Below are 25,033 nucleotides of genomic sequence, written 5' to 3'. Positions count from 1 at the left end.
CCATCTGGGGGTTGTCCTAGAGCTGGTATTTTCAACACTCAAGCAAATAAAGAGGGAGGGAGAAATGGGGCAATGGAAATAAAAGGGGGGGGGGGGGTAGGTCACTCAGAGGAGTAAGCGTTAGATAATAACAGTATAATAGGAGGGTTGCGCATTTGCTGGAATGGGCAATCAATGTTCATTCAGCTCCAGCTTTCCTTTCCTCTGAGAATATGAACCTGTGCCATGGTCACTATATTTTATGAAAGGTATCCAAGGTGTTTGTTTATGAGTGGATTTATTTCTCCATCCTTTTTAGGTTTTATGCCTTATTAAGCCACATCTGAATGGACGGAAAGAGGTCTTCTCGCCAAAGGGCAGAGATGTAGGCCTTGACATAATTTTATGAGGTGTCTTATAATCAATTTTGTTTGGGAATAGCGTTGTGATGGAGGAGAAAGAATTTGGTGTAGTGTTCAGCTCCCTTTCCCATGTCGTAATAAATGATGAATGAGCCTTGCTTTGGAATGATTTTTAGAGAGGATACTGTAAGTGATACCCTCTATAATGCTTGGTGTACTAGGAGTCAAACTTAATTTTGCACCACCTCTTTGCCATGCGCAATGATGGCCTTATCACAGTAGGTTGTCCCACTGGCCAATTGAGAGATACAATGAGTGGGAAGGTTCATGGCCATCTTTGATTTTTTTTTTTTTGCAGAAGTAGAGATTTGAATACCACCTTGTAGGTGTTGGGGCTAAAGGAGCAATCGGGTAGGGACCTAAACATTCCTGCAAGTGCGTAAATCCATATTAAACCCAAAAGTAAATATTTGTTATATTGCAGCTTACCAATTCATAGATGTGATTGCTGATTTATTTTAATTTTTTAGGCTTTCTTTCTTTTTTTTTTTATTTGGTGAACTGGCCAGTAAGTCTGTTTTTTTCAAAAGAACAAACTGTCCTGCAAATGCTCAGCTTTTATGTATATATGTCAAACATTTACCCCAAAAGGAACATAACTGTAACTGCTTATAAAGTGTTAGCTGGAGTTTGGATTCAATTAGTTAGTGTGTTTAAATTTGCTGGTACTAAGACTCCACTCCCCCAAGTGGGGGCACTCTAATACAGGAGGTATGTTACTGGCTAGATCAACAGGTGAAAATAGAGGGGGAAAAAAAGAATGCAGTCTATTGATTGGAAAGCTGCAATATATTAAATGTTTAAGTTTTGGGTTTCATACCATTTTAAGGCTATAAAGAGAAAAACAAAACCTTGCTGAACATGACAATTTACTCAAATCAACGCCCTCTCCATTTTCAAAATTTCACATATTTAGTATGTTTTTGAAGGAGATACACTTTAAATCTTTAAGACTTCTCAGTAGTACTGGTTAAACTTATGTTTTGATACCGAAATAAGTTGAAAATGTTTTATAAACTGTAACCACTTTTTCAGTAGATACAGCTAATTGGGTGGTTGATAAATGTTTCCGTACATGTTGTACATATGTTGTAAACATTAAATAATAGTTTTTCTACTATGCACCTTAAATTAACATTGCTTGTTTGAGTAAGACCTGTAAAATATATTGCTTCTGTCTTTACAAGATAAGAATGTGATTATGGTCTATTTAATCCCTTTATTACATACATAATATTTGGTTCCTCTATTTACTTCCGAGATCGAGCTAGTTTGGAAATAAGCTTCGGTTATTACGTAATCTGGGTTTTACCAGAAAATTTTGCAAGATCATGACATTTGTTTTTTAATTTCCTGTTAGAGGATTTGTCTTAAAAGTGATATTACAGTTATAGGTAGAAATCTGCCTGCAAAAAATCCAACTCCGCTCCTGTCTACCTGGGAGTTTCAGGTGTTGCTTCCCACCTTTGTGTCCTCCAAGATTTTTTTGCATAAAACTAATTAGATTAAAAAAAAATCCATCAGATAGAGTGGGACCCCCTCGTTATGGCCATAGGTGTACAAACCTGGAACCATAAACTCAGAAACCTCACCAATAGAGTGTGTGAGAAATATAGGACATTTTCAGGAGGCTTAAAATGTTACTAGGCCCACATCAGTAAAATCATCTGTATATGCAGTAAAGCACGCTTGTTATACTCACTGTGGAACCTAAGGAGTTAATCCTCTGCATTGTGCAAAAAAGCTGTTTGACCCTGTCTTCTCTGACCCTCCCTTTCTTCCACAGTCTCCAATGCATTTGCTGATAGTACAGAGTTCTAGGAGTCACTCAGCACATGCTCAGTTTAGTGTGTATTTCTAAATTTTTCTTTTCTTTGGGAAGGTGCATGTAATCAGCACTGGGCCAATCAGCACTGCCCAGAGAGAGGGTCAGGGGTTATGCAGCCTCATAGGACAGTCAGAGCAGAATAAAAACTCCTCCTACAAGCTTTAACCAGTGCTCAACTGAACACTGATAGAAGTCACAAGACTGCTATATACTGCTGATGAGAAAAGGTATTTAGCAGTTTATAGGTACTAAAATAATTACACTTCCATTTTCTGTGTACTGTAGGAGACCAGAATGAATGCAAACTCCTGGATTTTGTAACGCTTTAATTCTCTTGCATCTATTAAAACCTAATATGTGAAGTTTGGGTGGACTTACCCTTTTCATAATGCTTGGTAGTGGTGAATAATTTGATTGTGAATGTGGCCTATCTGGACTGTGTATAATAGGTGCATGAGCGGGGATAAAAAGCTACTCAAATGTGTGTTTTTAATTAATTTGATGGTTTGTTGTGTGTGAAATGCACAACCAACTTTCTCGGCTGTTACTGTACACACACACACAACCGATGTGCAGTGCACTGTGGTGCAGCTAAATTTTTTTTATTCCTGAGATTGTGTAGGTTTCCTCCGGGTTTCTTCTCAAACTCCAAAGATATGCTTGGAAGGCTAATTGGCTCCTGTCTAAATTGCCCTTAGTATGTGTATGAATGCATGTGTGAATGTACAGTATGTAAAGCGCTGCGTACATTGGTGCTGTAAAAGTATTTATAATAATTAAAAATATAATAACTGTACAGTGTAAATGGCCACAGGTGTTGCATTAAGTAACGTGAAACAACCAAGCTCTCATATATGTGTGTTGCAGCATGGTGACCATTTCTTTGGGGCGAGCAAGCGCACTGCGTTCAGGCACACACACCCGCATGGCTGTCAAATTAGGACCAGTGACTGTGTCTGTGCAGCTACAGCATCCCAGTAGGTATGAATGGGACTGCCTGCATGTGGGTGCATGGAAAACCTGTGCTTCCCATGCAGGTATGAACGGCCCTTTGCAAGCATGTATGCATAGGTATTGCCTATGTGAGTCTTTATTGTATATGTCTTCTGTATAAAGAAGCCCTTATTATCTCCTAGATTGTAAGCTCCAAGGAGCAGGGCCCTCAAACCCCTCGTGTATCGCATTGTATTGTTATTGTACTGTCTCGTGTATTGTCTCCCATTGTAATGTACAGCGCTGAGCGAACTGTTGGCGCTATATAAATACTGTGTAATAATAATAATAATTTTTGTTGTAGACCATTACTATGTTGCATTCATCTCTTTTGTTTCTTCCTAGGAGAGAAGTATGAGCTACATGCAGGGACTGAGTCCACTCCTAGTGTAGTTGTTCACGTATGCGAAAGTGAAACTGAGGAAGATGAAGATGACATGAAGGGACCAAAACAAAAGATAGTTCAGACAAAGCGCCCTTCGCTTCCCTCAGCCATTCTAAACTAGTATGTCGCCTTTTTTTCTGTAAAAACTAGATTTGAAAACACATATCTTCAAAGGGAAATGTAGGTCTATTCACTATGTATATAGCTAATGACAATCTAGGTCATGTATTCAGAAGCTGTCTTAAATGCTGTCATTATTTTCTTTTTTATGTTTTTCCTACAATGTGCGTGTTCTAATTAATCAGTGTTTTAACTCTTTTGCTATAAGCAAAATGTTTTGACTGCAGCAGAATATAGCTTGTAGCCCATACCGTTGATTAAAATGCAACAATCACATGAAGAATGGAACATATTCAATATATAGTATGCTGGTTCATCAGGACAGTAAATATTTGTTGTCCTCTTTCAGCTAGGGCTAGATTTAGGGTTCACATATGTGTGGGCTGGTTTTGACAGAGCAGTTTCAGCCCCCTCCGGTGCAACTTTGTTCAGCAGTTCACGTGCGAAGTGTATGAGGTTGCACCTGAGGTCGCACCTGAACCTGGCTCAAATTTGTTCCGAACTGTTATTGAAAATGCGCCGCAGCCAGCCCGCACATATGTGAATTGGTGCCGTTGAAAAGGCTGCAAGTTCACGTCATGCGAATAGGATGCACTGCAAAATGCATGCAATTTGCATATATGTGAACTGGGGCTTAAAGCGATTCTAAAGGTTCGTTTTTTTTTGTTTGTTTTGGAAAATAGCAAACATGTTATACTTACCTACTGTGTGCAGTGGTTTTGCACAGAGCAGCTTGGATCCCCCTCAGGCTCTCCTGGCCCCTCCCTGCTGTCGGCTGCCCCCACAGCAGGCAGTTTGCTATGAGGGCACCCGCTGCTCCGTATGTCCATTCACACACACACAGCCGCGGCTTGGCCCCACCTCCTCTCTTCCCTCATTGGCTGACTGGCTGTGATTGACAGCAGTGGGAGCCAATGGCTCCCATTTGCTGTCTCAGCCAATGAGGAGGCAGAGACCCGGGACAGCCGAGGCTGTCATTCACATCGCTGGATCGAGATGAGGCTTAGGTAAGTATTGAGGGGGCTGGGGACACTGCTGCACACAGAAGGTTTTTTTACCTTCATGCATAGGTTGCATGAAGGTAGAAAACCTGCAGCCTTTACAACTATTTTAAATAATTTGGTTGTAATCCTAGGGTAATAAAATGCCCCAGGACAGGTACAAAAGAAAACATGGAAAACTAGGCACAAACACAACAGGTTTTCTGTACAAGATTTTTAATAGCATAGAGTGCACCACTGACCGCATGCAAAGGGGTTAATGGGGTTTACTCTGCAGCCCCATGCTGCTACTTTCTTCCCTTTCTCCTCCCCAATAGTGCATGCTGGGCAGGACGTGAAAGCCTGCCCTGGCTATACCTAACATACCACATATGAAAGTTTTTACAAGCTCAGTAGAATACTAATATTTCATTAGAACAGCACTGGAAGACAGCTGAAGAATGTCTGTTCAGTTAAAAAAAAAAAATGTCATAAGCAATCCTCAGAAGCATACACCAACCCGCACATACTCTCAGACACTTTAGACCCACTGATAAATGACAGGCTTGGGTGGTTGTAGTCTAAAGCTTCCAGTAGTCCATTAAATACTCATTCATTTGTGCTGATCACAAAACCGCATGAGATAAAAAAAAAAAAAACACCTTACCTTTATTGCTATCTCTGTGATCAGAAATAGGCACATTGCTGTCAAGTGTAAATGACAGTTTGGAAGGATGATGAGGGCAAGGTGTGGGAGGTTGGAAGCACCGCAGCACTGACCTTAGACCCTTTGCTACCTATGATTTTCTTTTTTTTTTAATCTGATAGGAATTGCTTCTCTATGCAACAATGGCAAATGAGTTTCTAACAAATGCTTGTTTGTTAAAGTGTATCTAACCCCCAAGAACCAAAATTGTATTTTTCAGCTTACCAGTTCTTAGATGTGGTGGCTGCAGTAGCTTTATTTTTTAAGCTGTTTTGGTTTTATTTTCACCTTGTGTTCCTGCCAGTAACACACTTCCTGTCTTAGGGTGACAACGCTCACTCTCTGTACTGTATCTGTGGAGGTGCAGCATTGTTACCCTAGAACAGGAAGTAGAACACTTCCACCTGACCTCATCTCCATAACATGGGAGGGGTGTTCTTTTTTTGCTCAGACTGATAAAAAATATTTGGGATTTGAGTGCAGTAGGGTAAAAAGTGCACAGGACCAACAGGCATTTTTCTGGACATGCAGCATTTTTAGAGGCCACATCATGGGAAACATGCCTGTATTGTTTAGGGGGATTTTTAATTTTTTTTTATCTCCCCTAGACACTTTAAACCATAAGGCCCCTTTCACATGGGGCAGATTCCGTTCCAATCAGCAAGGGGATCTGCGCACAGATCCCATGCTGATTGGAGCAGAGCAGGTAGATGACACATCCATGTCTACTCTGTTTCTGCAGAGCGGACACCAATGGAGCCTGCTCTGCTCTATAAGCGACTGGGAGTAAATAGACTCCGCTGTCCGTTTACACCTGACTACCCTCTGATCTGATTCATCTAAGCTGAAGAAAGCTGATCCCCTTCGGTTTTTTGGGGGTTATTTTGCAGACCTGATCAGACCCGAAAATAGGTGGGTGTAAACGGATACTAGTCCATTTACACCCGCCTGCCCATATGAATGCATAGACCTTCTGATCAGATCTGCCTGAAAAACTAACAAGCGGGCATAATCGGATCAAATCCATAAAAGGGGCCTAAGAAAATATGTATCGAATGCTTGAAGTGTGTCTTTGAAGGACTTTAGGTGAAGGAAATTGCAATCCTAAATGATAGTAGGTGAAAACAGTTATTAATTATTTTACCTTGCAAATATTTAGCCACACACATTTATATAAGGTATATATCACATTTATATAAGGTATATATCACAAATATAAATAAAATCTGAAATCTTGAAACTGCAGGAATAGATCACATCATGTGATTGGTGATCAGTTAATGGATGTTTTGTAAAAAAAGAAAAAAAAAAGAGCGAGAGCTTGTTGAAAAAGCATCTCTACTAGCGCTAAGCATTTCAGAATCTACTGAACTCACTTATTTTTTAATAAAAAGATGCCTACATTTCTGTTACACTCTTATATTTTTGAATGTTTAAGGTTTTACTAACTGACATGTATGCAGGAGTGCCATCTTTTCTTCAAAATTAGCTGTCCTTTAAAAAAAGGTAATTAGGAATATTCATATTCCCCAAAAGTAATGTAAAAGACTTGCCAGCCATTTGAATATCAGCCTATTACAGTGTTATGATCATATTACTCCGACTCAGGTGAGAATAGGAGATGTGCCCCAGAAAATGCAGACTTCCCTGTATGTCAAAGTTCAAGTCCATTGTGTCTTATGCAGGCCATAGACGGTTTGTTTTTCGGCCGAATTTTCAGCTGAAAAACGAAACATTGGTCGTTCTGTTGCCACCAATGATTACGAAAATTGGCCGTTTTTCGTAAATTTTCCAGCATGAGCGATCAAAGAAATGAGGAGGAACCGCAAAAATCGGCCAATGACATTGCCCCACTAAAGGCGCGAATAATCAGGCGATTATTCTTTCGGACGAAATTCGGCTGATAAAACGTCTATAGACTGCATAAGTTTAAGAACTAAAATTACATTAGCAGCCAAAAGACCAGTGTACTTACTACATCATTTAAAATGTAACTATCATGTGCTTTGTTGTTATCCCTGTTGACCAATATGCAGTTGGAGAGTGCAGGTACTTGAGTACATGTTATGTGCCTGTAGCACCTCTTTCCTGGCCTGTAGGGTACTGCTGAGTCTGGCACACACAGGTTGGCAGCAAGGACTCACCAGGCCTGAACAAGAGGAGCAGCTGCCCACGCAGGGAAAGCTGTTACACTATTCAATGACTGTTACAATGACTATTAAAAAGTGCACCCCATATATATAGCATGTGTTTTAGGTCTGAAGGGCTTAGAACTTTTTGATATTTGGCAGAGAATTTACTTTGCATGTTAGCATATAAATGACTTTTGCTGGCGTTCTTCTTTAAAGACCAATTTCCTGCAAAATTTGTGTAATAGTTGTACATAAAAGTTGTGCTGTATCCTCAGGCCTATTCATGAAAACTGGAGAAAACAAAGCATGCACAAGTAGAGCTGTGTTTATAGTGACTGATTGGAATTTTTGTTTAATGTAGAATTCCAGGTTTCAATGCACTTTACAAAGTATTTGTGGGCCAAGCTGGCCCAAACAACCTGTTTCCATTGCTAAGCAATGCGGCCATTATGTGTGATGTAAATATACTATAATAGCATTAAAGTGGTTGTAAACCTCAGTCATGAAATATCAAAAAAACATATCCCTATATAGTGTGTACTCAATTAAGAGCATTAAGTGTTATTTCTGTCTGCTGCTTCATTCCTCTGCAATCAGCATGAATCACTTCTGACAAGTTTTCCTGACACCAAAAGAAAAATGATGACGGGAGGGACCTCCGGCAGATTGACAGTCTCAGTTCTTTTCCTGTGAGCTGTGTGGACGGAGGTGTGTCCCCTCACTGAGCTCTGAAGTGTGTAATTTTAGCTGTCCTTCTTTCTGAACTCTTTAGACAAGCTTTATAAATTCAGCACTTTAGATGTAGAGAAGACTGTAGGTAAACAGGTACAACTAATGTAGGAGAATTTGTTTCATCTCTGCGTATCACCTGAAGCCAGTCATTTTGCTGGTTATATGTGAGGGTTTACAACCACTTTAATTACATACAGTGAGTGGCACTGTGTTTCGTCAGCAGTACAAGTGATTTCCAGTCTAAGTGAGTTGGGCTGAATGTTTCTCTGCCATTCATGAGTAGGTTACATTTTTATCAGTTAATACAAGGGTTCCTCTTGTTGGCTGATGTGGAAATTGTGGCATATTCCCACCTCTCCACCTCGGCCAGTCAGAGGAACTTTTAGCCCAACTCTTTTTAATTTTGGCAGCAGACAGGTATTCGCCCATATTGCTGCCAGAATACAGCACCACATGCTGTATGTATTGAATACCACTACAATATATTAAAGCAGACACCGCAGCCACATAGTTATGTAATCAAAATAGTTCAGTTGGGCTGGCCTGGCAGAAAATTGGGAACAACACTGTACCCACCCCGCAGGTTTCTGCTGTACGTACCTCAGATTGACAAATTAGAATAGCTCTGATCCATCCTGGAAGTGCTGCAGAAAGAGGAGACAGAAAAGCAGGGATTTCAAAACCCCTGCCGTTCACTGACAGCTCATCACCTATGGAAGTAAGTACAGTGGAGGGTGTACGGTGCTAGTTCACCTTTTCGTTTTTGCTGAAGAGGTCAACTTACACTTTAAAGCACATTAAAACCTGGAATTCAGAAGGATGAAAGGTGATGCCTGATTGGTTGCTATTAGCAACAGTTCCATTTGTGCTCAATTGCTTATCTCCTTTTTTCATGAATCTGTTAATGAATTGGCCCCTGGTATCGTATATCTCTTTAGAATTTTGGAATTCCCCTGTAATTCCTCCCTCCTTCCAGTAGGTGCCCTTACAAAACCAAATGGTGGTGTTGTGCTCTATGGATGACCAATTATGGAGAGTAAGTAAATAAGGGGTTTATGTACTAAAGCTGGTTCACTCAGAATCTCGTGCACTTCTGCTTAGAAACCAATCCGCTTCCAGGTTTTATTGCTACAGCTTAATTGAACAAGCTGAGATCAGAAGCTGATTGGCTATCATGCACAGTTGTACCAGATTCTGAGTGAACCAGCCTAATGCAGGCCATAGACGGTTCGTTTATCGGCTGAATTTTTGGCCGAAAAATGAAAAATCAGTCGTTCTGTTGCCACCAGTGATTACGAAAATCGCCCGTTTTTCGTAAATTTTTCAGAATGACCAATAAAAGAAATGAGGAGGAACCGTGAAAATCGGCCGATGACATTGCCCCACTAACAGTGCGAATATCGGCCGATTATTCTTTCGGATGAAAATTTGCCCAATAAATTAACCGTCTATGGCCTGCATTAGTAAATAAACCCCTAACTATTCAATTCAGCTGGCAAGAGAGTGACACCTTCATGTTGGTTAAACACGTTGACAGATGAATAAATGTGTATATATACCCAGTTTTGGATGAAACTGGTGTTTTTAGTGTAAATATATAAGATCATCATAAAAGAGTAAGAGCCTCACATAGATATTTGTTATTCAATGAACATATTTGCAACACCATGAGGTGATCATTGTATTTTGCAGAAAAATGGCTGCAAGTGTGTCTTATTTGTTATAAAACTCTGCCTTGTTATTAGTTTAAAATTTGAAACAATATGTTACCTGTTGCACATGTGTCGTAAAATACAGAAGAAATAATTGTATTGGAAATGGGAAAATATGAACTAGCACGCCTTTCCCATTACTGTGAATGTATTTCAAAGCCGAAAAATATAAGATTCATCCTTTTTAAAAGGCACTTTACATTTCTTTTTTTTTTTATGTATTACAGCACTAGTATATAAATGACAATAGCCTAATGTTTTCTGTGTTTAGACAAGCCATATTTGGTGAATATTATGTCTTGTATTATGTTGATTGTAAGACGTGCAATGGCTTTAGGGAGAATGACACTCTTATCTGCTTTTCACTGTAGAGTGAGTAAATAAATGGTTTATGTAATACAGAAGAGATTATTATATGTATGTGAAAAACTGATTATGCTGAAAAATGAGGTTCCTCTCTGCACTGACTTCTGACCAAGATGGAACAGAATAAGCTTTGCATTAAAGCAGATCCAAATTCTTCTATTTCCCTTACACCTGCTGTTCTCTACCCTAAACTAGACCAAACTCAGCTGTACTGAACCTTCGAGCTTACACTGTCAACAGCTGGTGCTTCTAGGACATGGTTGGGGGCAGGATCTGACCCTGATCTCTAAGGCTCTGTCCTGGAAAAACTAGCCAACTGATAACCAGGCAAATGCCAAAACTCCCACAAGGTAAAGTATACCTAAACCCTGACTGGATGCCATTTTTTTCCTGTGCACTGTGTATCATAATTGCTATGTTTTCGTTTTCAGAAAATACTGTTTTTAACTTTTTATTTTAATCTTTATTTTTAATCTTAGTGCTGCTTATCTCCATCAGCCTCTTTTAGCCACTTACTGTCAATATCCTGTTGCTCCAGTGATGGCTGTACAATATTGCACTGGACCAGCTTCCTAATGGTGACAGTAATAAATCATGCTTGTGCCATGCGTCAGCGTAACTTCATATGACATAGTGATAACACAGTAGCACAATTGGGAATCAGTAGTCACCCTATGACAGGAAGGGGTTTATTTACTAAACCTGGTTGACTCAGAATCTTGTCCACTTCTGCATAAAAACCAATCAGCTTCCAGGTTTTATTGCTGAAGCTTAACTGAACATGCTGAGGTTAGAAGCTGATTGGCTACCATGCACAGGTGCCCAAGATTCTGAGTCAACCAGGTTTAGTAAATAAACCCCGAAATGTCTGAGCAAAGATCTTCATGGAAGGATCACCAGGTATTAATAAAAAGCTTAGGATTTAAAAAGATTAAACATTACTTTTGAAATTACAATAACGTGCTAAATGATTGGGTTTGGCTTTGCTTTAAGGGTCCATTTAAATCTTTCCAATTTGGTATGTTATGTTGCCTGTTTATGTGCCTTGCATTAAGGCAGCCCATTCAATTGAACTGCCTGCCAATGCACCATAATGGATCAGAAAATGAACCTTCAGTGTTTTTTTCCTGCCATGTTACACCAAAATTCACAGCAGCGCTTTACAATGCATTGTGGTATGCTGCAGCAGAGGTACATCAGAGATCCATTCCTTTAGAGTGCTGGGGTGCTATTCAAAATAAATAGTAGTGCTCTTGATATCATAGTAGTGATTAGATTAGGTTAGGGAACAGCAGGTGAAGATGATAGAGCTAAAACTCGCTCAAAGGTTTGGGTCCACTTTAAGAGTTGATTGTAAATCCCTACTCGCTTCTTCTTCTTTATGGAGATTTCTGCATTGCTTTTTTTAAACAGCTGAACCGTTTTTGCACTGTTAAGTCAGCCATACATGGATCAAAATTCAGCCGATTCGGCAGGGATTGGCGGAATTTAGATACATGTGTGGGCTGGCTGGTTGTACAGAAGTTGATCTACCAACTGACTTCTGTATAACCAGTCTGTAGGGTTTTTCCCAGACAATCAATGGTCACCAGCTGTAGCCGGCAGCACTGAGGTGTGTATTCTAATTGCTGGGAGACATAATAGCACAGTAGAAGTGATTCCCCCTTCCACCTCGAATATGTGGATGAGGGAATCAGGTGATTTGTTTTTTTTTTTCCTCGTTCAACCTGCCGGTTGAATTAAAAAACAATGCTTAATGTATGGCCAGCTTTAGTTTCATTATACATTGGACTGACCTCCATGATCCTTGTTGCGTTGTACTTGAAATTGGAGATACTTCCCAACCACCGCCAGTCAGATTAAAACCTGTACTTGAAGTTTGAGTCTGAAAAAGCGATTGTAGACACAAGCAGAAATAAAAACCTCACAAAAGGTCTGACCCTTCAAAAGTGTAAAGTTTGGGCTTTGATGCAATATAAGGTTACATTGGGAAATTGCATGAGAAAGGGACTTCTCCCTTTGCTAAATGAAGGATTAAAGTTGGATGTACAATTTCTATATAAGGGGTCTACTGATGGTATATTGACTGATAGGGGTGGTGCTTCATCATATCCCTTGCCATCAGTAAGTTGAATAGAGCCACCAGCCAGTTTTTTGCTTGCGACTGCTCTGAGCTGTTCAGCTTTATCCTTTGAAACCAAGTTTAGGCAGTGGATGATGATTATCCAAGCCCAGGCCAGGTGTCATGTTGGAAAAAGCCAATCCACTTGCAGAAGCTTTATTTCTACAGGGGTATGTGCAGAGCTACCTGTAGGGGGCCTTATTACACACTGTTCAGAGAGGATTTTCACCTTAGACAAATGTGGAAATCTCCTTTTTAAAGTAAAAATCCCAATAACATGAACAAAGACAAATCATGTTTGGATACCCACATCGGTTTTGGCTAGTTGCCGTGGGTTGATGCATGTCATTGCTTGCTGCCCAATGTTTTAACTAGAAGCTCTGAGTGTAGAGAGGAATTGTCCTCTCAGCTTACAAAAAGTAGCAAATTCATGTTCTATTGTGTCCTGTTATGTCCTGTTAAGTCCTTATATGACAAATGTTATATTTTTGAGAATATGGCAAAATACTATAATATTGGGTGCTATTGATTTACTATAAAATTATTTTGATGTAATGCCAGACTGCTGTCATCACCTGTATTCACTGTTAGATGCTGCTGTTTGAATATATTGTTTAAATATACATTTCTTGTCTTCTTTATTATATGTCACCGTTGATTTTTCACTTTGTTTATATATATAGCATATTTTGCGGTACAAGTCTATACATTTTATGTGCAGGTAAACTTTGAATGGAGTGCTACTACTAGTAGCCTTGTTAAATGATAAAATTAAAGGGATGGTAAAGCAGCAGAGCAGAGATAAAAATGGACAAGGGTGAATTCAATTCCCTGTAAGTCAGATTGGTTAGTGCAAAAGTTGTTTGAATCAGTAGCCTTTTAAACCTATGGGGTACAGGGAGAATTGATGTGGTTACCTACCCTCTAAAATCAAAACAAGGTATTACCTTGTCACAGTCAGGGTCCCGGATTTAATAAGCTGCAAGATCCAAACATTTGCATGTGTAAGAAAAACTTTGCTTGATTCAAGAAAGTTGCTAAAGCTCAATGCCATCTTCATTGTACCCCCATATCCCTCCCTCAACCTTAAACAAAAAAAAAAACACACACACCCCCACACACCATTGGGAAACCCCTCCAAATCATTGGATTCAGGTGTTCACCTCCATGGCCACAGGTGTATAAAATCAAGCACCTAGGCATGCAGACTGCTTCTACAAACATATGTGAAAGAATGGGTTGCTTACAGGGGCTCAGTGAAAAAAAAGCATAGTACTGTGATAGGTTGCCACCTGTGTGATAGGTCCATCCGTGGAATTTTCTTGCTACTAAATATTCCACAGTCAACTGTTAGTGGTATTATAACAAAGTGGAAGCAACAGGGAACAACAGCAGCTCAGCCACAAAGTGGTTGGCCACGTAAAATGACAGAGTGGGGTCAGCGCATGCTAAAGCACACAGTGCGCAGAAGTCGCCAACTGTCTGCAGAGTCAATAACTAAAGACATGCAAACTTCGTGTGACCATCAGATTAGCACAACAACGGCGCATAGAGAGCTTCATGGAATGGGTTTCCATGGCTGAGCAGCTGCATCCAAGCCTTACATCACCAACTGCAATGCAAAGCGTTCAATGCAGTGGTGTAAAGCATGCTGCCACTGGACTCTAGAGCAGTGGAGACATTCTCTGGAGTGACGAACCATGCTTCTCTATCTGGCAATCTGATGGACGTGTCTGGGTTTGGTGGTTGCCAGGAGGACGGTACTTGTCTGACTGCATTGTGCCAAGTGTAAAGTTTGGTGGAGGGGGGATTTTGGTGTGTTGTTGTTTTTCAGGGGTTGGGCTTAGCCCCCTAGTTTCAGTGAAGGGAACTCTTAAGGTGTCAGCATACCAAGACATTTTGGACAATTTAATTCTCCCAACTTTGTGGGAACAGTTTGGGGATGGCCCCTTCCTGTTCCAACATGACTGCGCACCAGTGCACAAAGCAAGGTCCATAAAGACATGGATGAGCAAGTTTGGGGTAAAGGAACTTGACTGGCCTGCACCTCAGTCCTGACCTCAACCCGATAGAACACCTTTGGGATGAATTAGAGCGGAGACTTTGAGCCAGGCCTTCTCGTCCGACATCAGTGCCTGACCTCAAAAATGCGCTTCTGGAAGAATGGTCAAACATTCCCATAGACTCACTCCTAAACCTTGTGGACAGCCTTCCCAGAAGAGTTGAAGCTGTTATAGCTGCAAAGGGTGGGCCAACCCAATATTGAACCCTACGGACTGCTGCTCTGTGTATTATCCAGGACAGTCTGCCACTGGGAGAGGACTGAGGATAAAGAGTACCCAGTGCTTAACATGGTCATCCAGAAGATATCAGAAAAGGGAAAGGGGACTTTGGAAAAGTAGAGCATGGAATCCGGAGTTGAGATTTAAAACAGCTAAAAGCTAGAGTTGGGCTTTATTTTATCATAAAGATATTCTCTTTGCAGTGTCACATTATCAATGAAATGATTATTCACATTGAGATCACTCTTTGTCATCCTTTTCTGAAGAAACCTAATACTTCACGTCCCGGTTTCTTGATAATAATCTATGTTGCAACATGGGCAGTTGCAGGTACAGAATTGTGTTTGTTGTCCAACTTCCTGTTACCTTCTCTGTCACATAAAAAAAACAAGATAGTGATGTTTTTTTCAGATTTGTCTAGAGCAGCCCTCACTAAATGGCGGTCTGTGAACGGCACCAGCAGCGCTGCCCCCCGGACCGCCAGCCTGCCATGACAGATCTGCTGCAGAGCAGGGTGGTTTTCACGGCAACGTGACATCACATGTGCACCCCTTTCACTGTTTCTCAAGCTCCAGTGCCGTCCTGTGCCACACTGACAGGTCTGACTGGCACCTTCTGGGAGTCCGGGGCTGCCCCCCTCCAGCCACACTGACAGATCCGTCCCTTTCACTGCACGGAAAACGTCCATGCCGTCCTGTGCCACACTGACAGGTCTGACTGGCACCTGCCTCCTGTGGAGGAGGAGGAGGGGCGAGCTGAACCATGCTCAATGTAGCTAAGGTGAGATCACATGCAGAGCACACACTGGTGGGACCTTAACCCCCACAATGCCGATGGGGGAGGCAGTTTCCTGCACTAATGTCACTTCACTGCTGATTTACTATCCCAGTGGCTTCCATTCTAATGTCATCCTATAAAAACAGGGGCCCCTGGACTGGAGGTAGCAGTCCCTCTATGGAGGGGCCCTGGAACCCTGAACTGGAGGTAGCAGTCTCCCTACTGAGGGGCCCCTGAACCGCATGTATCAGTCTCTAAAGAGGGGCCCCTGGACTGGATAGCAGTTTCTCGGAGTGGAGAGCCTCCATAGAGAAATTGCCTCCTCCATTCTAGAGGCCCCTCCATAGAGAGACTGTCACCTCCAATCCAGGAGTCCCTTCATAGGGAGATTGCAACCGCCAGACCAGGGGCCCCTCAAAAGGGAGACTGCTACCTCCAATCCAGGGGCCCCTGCATAGTGAGACTGCTACCTCCAGTCCAGGGGCCCCTCCATTGAGATATTGAAACCTCTAGTCCAGGGGCCCCTCCATAAGAGAGACTGCCACTTCCAGTCCAGGGGCCCCTCTATAGGGAGACTGCTACCTTCAGTCCAGGGGCCCCTCCATAGAAAGATTACAACCTTCAGCCCCAGGGCCCCTTCATAGAGAGACTGCAATCTCCAGTGCAGGGGCCCCTCCATAGAGAGACTGCCATGTTCAGTCCAGGGGCTCCTTCATAGAGAAAGTGCCACATTAAACTCCAGCACCCAATAAGTAAGTGGTAATGATGAACAGTAACCAATCAGTGAGTGGTAACAATGTGCAGTAACCTCTAGCAACCATCAGCAAGCAGAAATGTGCTGGAACTTCTAGCAACTAGTGAGCCATAATGTGTGCTTTAACCTCTAGCAACCAATCCGTGAGTAGTATTCATATGATGTCAATCAACCGCAATCTCTGCCTGATCTGCTACAGTAAACTGATTTTGAGTCTGGCTGCTATTTATTGTATGTCTCAGAGCAGGTGGAGAGCAAAATTGCAATGTGGGGGGGCCCAAGAAAACAGCTTCCCAGGGTCCAACCAATATTAAAGACGGCCCTGTCCGGCTCCTGCTTCCTGCCTGTACACAAGCATCCTTCAGAAAGGATCCCGGCACAGCTCCTGTCTGCCCTTAAGGTAGGGTGTAGTCTTACAGGGGCACTCTGATGGGCACAAAATAGAATGTGCCCCTTAACATAACATGTATCCATCAGAGTGCCCCTTAATATAAATGTGCTCATCAGAGTGCCCCTTAATATAAATGTGCTCATCAGAGTGCCCCTTAACATAAAATGTGCCTATCAACATGCCCCTTTTTTATGTTAAGCGGCACTCTGATCTGCACATTTTATATTAAGGGGCACTCTGATGAGCACATTTATATTAAGGGGCACTCGGATGAGCACATTTATATTAAGGGGCACTCGGATGAGCACATTTATATTAAGGGGCACTCTGATGGGCACATTTTATGTTAAGGGGCACAAATGGGCACATACTTTGGAAAGGGGCGCTCTGATGGGCACATGTGATGGAAAGGGGCACTCTGATGGGGAAATATGATAGAAAGGGGTACTTTGAGTGTAAGGGGGCACTTTGACAGGAATACCTGATATAAGGTGGCAATGTGATGGGGATACCTGATGTAAAGGGGCACTCTGATGGGCACACCTGACGTGATGTGAATACATGATGTAAAGTTGCACTCTGATGGCGACACCTAATATAAGGGGGCACACTGATGGGCACACCCTATTTGAACCTTGGCCTGAAGAAAATTTTAGTGATCGGACCTCCTTGAATTTTAGTTCAATACTCCTGGTCTAGAGCCTATCAACCTTTTAAAACAGTAGCAGACGAGTCAGTGGGATGCCCATATACAGACAATACTTCACCTTAATAGTAATAATACAGGTCTGCAATTAATCTGTATTTTAACATAAAGTCCTGTAGATCATGGCTAATGCACAATGTTCCCTATACATAAAGCAATAGGGTGTGTGCTGGATGATGGTAAGGACATCTTGGTGAAAATTTGCAGAGATTGGACCTGAGGAAAGGAATCACTAATCCCACATGGGTAGTGTACACTACTACAGTCAGGAATTCTTGTAGTAATGACACCCTAGATTGGTACACAGGTGTGTTAGAGGTGTATCCAATGTTGGCAGGGCCAAGGTTACAGCATCAATCTCCCCAGCAATGACAGATATTCCTGCTCAGTTGCCCTCTGCTAGTATTCTCAAACTAAAAAATGAAAAACTTTTATCTATCGAGAAAAAAGCTTACATTCTACAGAGAATTTACAGCTGTTAGTATTCTTAGGATATCATAATTCATGAACATTCTGATATTAAACACCAGAAGAGGTAATAGAAAATTACTTACAAATTCATTATTGGTTAAGCAGACTCAAATTATGCTGCCCATTGATCCCCCAATCATAGGGCCTTGTTTACACTTATAATCAGGGAACAGTAAAAATGGGGTTGAAAAATACTGCTCCCCCTAAAACTGCAAAGGCAGCGGATGGGTGAAGGGCACCTATATAAAGGGGCTCTGTTGCAATCACCTAGCATGTGGCTGTAGCGTGGTGGTGTAGGTCTTTCAGGGATAAAATAGGCGGTGAGAGGACAACACCTTTTTACTGCCAGTCAAACTACTGCAAGTGTAATTGAGCCTTTATGGTCAGGAAGATATCTTGCCGTCTCTACTTACTTTGATTTCACTGCATACTGTGTGCTTCTCCCAGTGTGCATTAGAAGCTTCAGCAAGTCTAATAGAGCCTTCCTCATTTCCTGGTGGGAGGACACCCAGCATTATCGCTTTTTCTCCCCACTTTGACTGTCACTGACCCATCCCTTTCATTCTTTAGATTTCTGTTCTTTTTTTATCTTCTGTTCTTTCATGTTTTGCGTCACATATGGGTGTTACCTAAGGAAATTTACATCCAAATGCAGCCTACCTAGCAATACCCATTCCTATAAACCAGTGTTTCTCAACCTTTTTTCAGTCGAGGCACCCTTTAAAATTATGGACAGTCCTGAGGCACCCTTTAAAATTATGGGCAGTCTCGAGGCACCCCATTCTAAAATGTTAAAAACTATTCTAATAGTTTTATAGAACTCAGCAACATCCACACATGTAGGACACCCAACATTAGAGGTGATTTATGCTTCCAAAGCAAAAACACTTTTGCACACTGGTACTGAGTAGTATTCCAATGTTTCTTTTCTCCCTCAGTTTTTCTCCATCACTGAGCTAATGTGACCCCAGCACTGATGGAGAGGGACAGGGAAGGGTCAAACTAGGATGCTGTGCAGGCAGCTGACATCCTCCTTATCAACTGATGATGTCATTGGTTGTCAGGATGCCGGCGGCTAGTAGGTCGTGATGGTGCACAATGAAAACCTAAGGCTTTGTGTAACTAAAAGGTAGGCTTGTTCCATCCACTTGTATACAAGTTTTGGGCAATTTTTAGACATTTTGCCAAGGCACCCCTGAAGAAGCCTGGGCACCCTGTTTGAGAAAGGCTGCTCTAGACTGCCAATCACCTATCAAGGTGCTTTGATAGTTATAAAACTCTACCCCAAAGCCAGCTCACTGCTTCCAAGAGGACACTTGAGAGGAGTACTGAGGCATGATATTGTGATGTTTTCAGGAAGCTATGTACAGCACCTTGCTAGCCCCTCCCACCAGCCATAACCTGCCTGCATTGCATAGAATAGCAAAGAGACCAGTTCCCTGGCTTTACATCCCCCAACATTTCTGAACAGTTGTGTATGTGCAAGCTGGCCTGGAATATATTTTTTTATTGTAAAACCCAATAAAAACATAATGAAATGAGCAGGCAGACCCCTCCCCCCATGACATCACTGGGTCTACAATAAGGTATGTAAGGACAACAGAAATATTTTATTTATGAAAATCATTACCATGTTGATGAATGGGGAATAGAGGAACCATAGAAAGCAAAATATGAACGTGTTAAACTTTAACTTTAAATCTGATGGTGACCCAGCAAGCATAAAGCTAGCAAAATGTACTTCCCAGTGGGAGATTATCTGTGAATTTTGGCTGCAGTGGATTCCATAAACCCTAAGAAAAAAGTAAACAGAATAGACTTCCTGAATTTAGCATAGCTGGGGTTTTTCCTGGGCTGCAATAGCAGCTCACCAACTGGTTTCACATGTTTCCTTGAATTGCTCTTTAAATACTTCCACAGAAGAAAGGTTGTTTCAGGGATATGGCTGATTGCCCTTTGCATAAACTATTTCTGTGGTTTCAAGTTCTTGATCCATAGTAATTATCCAGGCATCTGAAAGAGATACTCCATCGTAACTGCTGAAAAACATACTTGTCATCTCCAGCTAATGTTAGGTGGCAAAACACGTTAGAGCACACCTGTGATCATTTTCTTTAACTGGACAGTTTACCTAAATAAGAAAAAGCACACATGGGAGTTGGGATCAGATGCCCAGGCTTTGCCCATATAAAAGTCCCTGTTTTCGCCCCTGCATTTGGTGCTTTGCCAGCCTGAACAGGCAGTATGGTTCATTTCAAACCTGCATGGAGGCTTTCAAAGCTGACCTCCCCATCTGAAAATACTATAACTCAAGCTATCATGATGATCCATAGGCTTCATAACTTTCTCATTCCCTGACCTGAAAGTATGCAAATTCAGAGCTCTGATTTTCAGAATATGCATACCTGTTGCAGTCAGTGCCTGACAAAAGATTGAAACCAGCCAGGCATATAGTATTTCCAGGTGATCAGCAATGACACACTGCTTATTCCACTACAGTCAGGTCCATAAATATTGGGACATCGACACAATTCTAACATTTTTGGCTCTATACACCACCACAATGGATTTGAAATGAAACGAACAAGATGTGCTTTAACTGAAGACTGTCAGCTTTAATTTGAGGGTATTTACATCCAAATCAGGTGAACGGTGTAGGAATTACAACAGTTTGCATATGTGCCTCCCACTTGTTAAGGGACCAAAAGTAATAGGACAGATTAATAATCATAAATCAAACTTTCACTTTTTAATACTTCGTTGCAAATCCTTTGCAGTCAATTACAGCCTGAAGTCTGGAATGCATAGACATCACCAGACGCTGGGTTTCATGCCTGGTGATGCTCTGCCAGGCCTCTACTGCAACTGTCTTCAGTTCCTGCTTGTTCTTGGGGCATTTTCCCTTCAGTTTTGTCTTCAGCAAGTGAAATGCATGCTCAATCGGATTCAGGTCAGGTGACTGACTTGGCCAATGCATAACATTCCACTTCTTTCCCTTAAAAAACTCTTTGGTTGCTTTTGCAGTATGCTTTGGGTCATTATCCATCTGCACTGTGAAGCGGCGTCCAATGAGTTCTGAAGCATTTGGCTGAATATGAGCAGATAATATTGCCCGAAACACTTCAGAATTCATCCTGCTGCTTTTATCAGCAGTCACATCATCAATAAATACAAGAGAACCAGATCCATTGGCAGCCATACATGCCCACGCCATGACACTACCACCACCATGCTTCACCGATGAGGTGGTATGCTTAGGATCATGAGCAGTTCCTTTCCTTCTCCATACTCTTCTCTTCCCATCACTCTGGTACAAGTTGATCTTGGTCTCATCTGTCCATTGGATGTTGTTCCAGAACTGTGAAGGCTTTTTTAGAAGTCTTTTGGCAAACTCTAATCTGGCCTTACTGTTTTTGAGTCTCACCAATGGTTTACATTTTGTGGTGAACCCTCTGTATTCACTCTGGTGAAGTCTTCTCTTGATTGTTGACTTTAACACACATACACCTACCTCCTGGAGAGTGTTCTTGATCTGGCCAACTGTTGTGAAGGGTGTTTTCTTCACCAGGGAAAGAATTCTTCGGTCATCCACCACAGTTGTTTTCCGTGGTCTTCCAGGTCTTTTGGTGTTGCTGAGCTCACCGGTGCGTTCCTTCTTTTTAAGAATGTTCCAAACAGTTGTTTTGGCCACGCCTAATGTTTTTGCTATCTCTCTGATGGGTTTGTTTTGTTTTTTCAGCCTAATGATGGCTTGCTTCACTGATAGTGACAGCTCTTTGGATCTCATCTTGAGAGTTGACAGCAACAGATTCCAAATGCAAATAGCACACTTGAAATGAACTCTGGACCTTTTATCTGCTCATTGTAATTGGGATAATGAGGGAATAACACACACCTGGCCGTGGAACAGCTGAGAATTTAACTGTCCCATTACTTTTGGTCCCTTAACAAGTGGGAGGCACATATGCAAACTGTTCCTACACCGTTCACCTGATTTGGATGTAAATACCCTCAAATTAAAGCTGACAGTCTTCAGTTAAAGCACATCTTGTTCGTTTCATTTCAAATCCATTGTGGTGGTGTATAGAGCCAAAAATGTTAGAATTGTGTCGATGTCCCAATATTTATGGACCTGACTGTAGATACAATTTTCCCACACTGAGCAGGGATTGTTCTATTAACATCTAGAGCATGGCTTGTACTGGCCACACTGTTAGGCACTTAAAGTGAATGTTATGCATAAGACTTTTTCACTTTTTTTTAAAGAGTTATGAAGAACTGTCATGTTTTTACAGCTATTGTTCTGGAAACTAAGAACTGCAAGTGTGATAGCTGTAACTGCTCCAGTTGTGCCAAGATAGCTGTAACTTATGGCCCCAGTAGAATCAGCAGTGACTCGATCCAAATGACATCCTGCAGATTGTGGAAAGCTTTTTAATCCAAAAACTTGTGCAGATCATAACATATGAACATCAGGTAGGTGGAAAAAATCATATTGTGTCTAGCTCCAGCAGAATACAATACATATGATGAATGGAGGCTAAGGCATGAAAAAGATAGTAGGACTAACTACATAGTGCACTCCCCAGCTATGGAGTGAGGTAGGGACAAATTTTATTTAAAACAAGCAACAATGTGTATGTAGCATAATAACCATCCAGGACTCCATTAGAGAAATTTCTTATCACTTCTGATAATAATTTCACCAGACATGAATGAAGGAAAATCTGTAGCAGGGACACAGACAAATAATTTTTCAGGGATTTCAGCCTTCCCCTACTCTACCAAAGAAAAGTATTTTTATTTCTGTCTGTGTTACGAGTTCCCCTCACTTCCTGCCTAGTAAAATTTTTACAGGAAAGGAAGATGTGATAAATATATTTAACAGCCTTGAATTGCGTTCAGATCTAGCAAGGGGCTCTATCCCTTCCTCGCTCTATCCAAAACTAAGAAAAAAACGGCTGTATATACACTTTTATAGACACAACTCTTTTCAAAAGAGAATCTCCAGGAATGAGGGAATGGAAGCTAACCTACGTTCAGTCGTGTATAGGGGAATTTAAAAATAAAATTGAAATCTCTCCTAAACATGACTGATGTATGATAAAAACATAGGTTACTTCATGACACTGAGGAACATCTAAAGAGGAGTGAGCAGGTGATCCTGAGCAGCTGAAGGAGGGAGAGATCCATTCAGGGATAACGAGTGTATAAGGAGAGAAGCATTGTGGAGTACATAGGAGGTATCCAACATCCATTCCATGCTGCAGCAAATTCTAGCAGGTTCCATGTATGTGAACAAAAAGTGTATTAAGCCTGTCTGTTAGGCATGAAAGTGTATTAACCTCCCTGACGGTATTCCCGAGTGTAGCTCGGGGTAAAGTTTCAGTACCAAAAGCGGTAACCCCGAGCTACACTCGTGCTTACCATGCGGCGCTGCTTCGGCATCTGTTCCTCACTTACCTTGTCCTGCGCTCCCGCGATGTCCCTCCTGCAGTGATCCCGGCAATGTAATCCGGCGGATGCCGGCATCTGTCATCTGGGTTCTGTCCCCTGCAAGCGTCAGGACGTACGAGGGACGGAACGGCGGGAAAATTTAAAAAAGTGACATTCGCTAAATACACTAAAATCACATAGTAAAACATCACTGTATCAAACCATTTCACATATATTTTGTCCCTACTGCTTTGTCCTGTGCCCTGCCTGCATTTTTACTGTTCTTTCTGCCTGGAAACTTAGAAAAGTCCATGGCGTCCAAAAAGCGTCCCTTTAGGTCAAAATCGGTTATAGACCAGCTAGAGAACAGCGATAGTAAATTAGAACCACTTGCAGAATTGAGTGATAATGATTCGTGGGGAAATTGGTCATCAGACACTGAAAACGATTTTGCGACTTTGCTCAGTGATGTGCAAACTTGGCGCTCTATTTCAAATTTCAGTGGTTTGATTATATTATTGAATTAAATGTATTATTATTATTTTTTATGATTATTAAATTATAATTTATGATTTCGTGTTTAAAATTTTATCATACCCAGGATGTTTACTAGACTCTTGTTCGGACAGATTTCAGTGAGTTATTCCTAAAAATTACAGGCCTACAATAAAAAAAATACATATTTCCATGCAAAAAAATGTACCGCTTTGAGCACAGAAATATGGACATAATCAGTCCGCTAGGGATGTTAAGCCTATCTGTTAGGCTTGTAAGGAGGTGAGCGCACATCTTTAATGATTTAAGGATTCACGAAAAGTCACAATTGGTGTTTGGATCACGTCCTCACAAATTCCTTTTTTTGGACTATTATTTGAATAATGGGACTGATATATATTTTTTTTATTTTTATTTTATTCACTTCACATTTAACTTGATATTTATTTATCTATGGTATATTGTTTGATTTTTATGGATGTAATTTGAAGACATTAATTTATCAGTTGTTGTAGGAGATTGGGAGTGCAACATTTTTTTGTTCTATGGTTTTTTAACACAGTTTGAGTATGTGATTAATGTTAGCGATCCAGAGGAATTATTTTAGTGGCTTGCAAGTTACACACACATATTTTTTGGTTTATTTGACTCATTTACTTGCTGGTAGACATTATGGAGGTATTCACTTATCTAGAGAATAGACACTGAGGAACATCTAAAGAGGAGTGAGCAGGTGATCCTGAGCAGCTGAAGGAGGGAGAGATCCATTCAGGGATAACGAGTGTATAAGAAGAGAGGCATTGTGGAGTACATAGGAGGTATCCAACATCCATTCCATGCTGCAGCAAATTCTAGCAGGTTCCATGTATGTGAACAAAAAGTGTATTAAGCCTATCTGTTAGGCATGTAAGGAGGTGAGCGCACATCTTTAATGATTTAAGGATTCACGAAAAGTCACAATTGGTGTGTTTGGATCACGTCATCACAAATTCCTTTTTTTGGACTATTTGAATAATGGGACTGATTTTTATATTTTTTTTATTTTTATTTGATTCACATCACATTTAACTTGATATTTATTTATCTATGGTATATTGTTTGATTTTTATGGATATAATTTGAAGTCATTAATTTATTAGTTGTTGTAGGAGATTAGGAGCGCAGCATTTTTTTAGTTTTATTGTTTTTTAACACAGTTTGAGTATGTGATTAATGTAAGCAATCCAGAGGAATTATTTTAGTGG

General features: G+C 41.1%; 1 protein-coding gene across 2 annotated transcripts in view; it reads left to right on the top strand.

The window, feature by feature from the left end:
- The window catches only part of RCAN3 (regulator of calcineurin 3), a 49,911-nt gene extending 36,811 nt beyond the window's left edge, over positions 1–13,100 (top strand). For both annotated transcript variants that reach the window (XM_089665143.1, XM_089665144.1), the window contains exon 5: positions 3,568–13,100. In XM_089665143.1, the coding sequence (XP_089521269.1) occupies positions 3,568–3,728 (161 nt within the window). In that variant the 3' untranslated portion in view covers positions 3,729–13,100. The remainder of the gene's footprint in view (positions 1–3,567) is intronic.
- Positions 13,101–25,033: the final 11,933 nt, after the last annotated feature.

This window comes from Staurois parvus, unplaced genomic scaffold, assembly GCF_062004578.1.
Source record: "Staurois parvus isolate SC_StPar_1 unplaced genomic scaffold, SC_StPar_1.0 ptg002140l, whole genome shotgun sequence".
In the NCBI taxonomy this organism is placed as follows: domain Eukaryota; kingdom Metazoa; phylum Chordata; class Amphibia; order Anura; family Ranidae; genus Staurois; species Staurois parvus.
The sequence above is the reverse complement of the archived record's forward strand: the minus strand, read 5'-3'. Positions and strand labels throughout refer to the sequence as shown.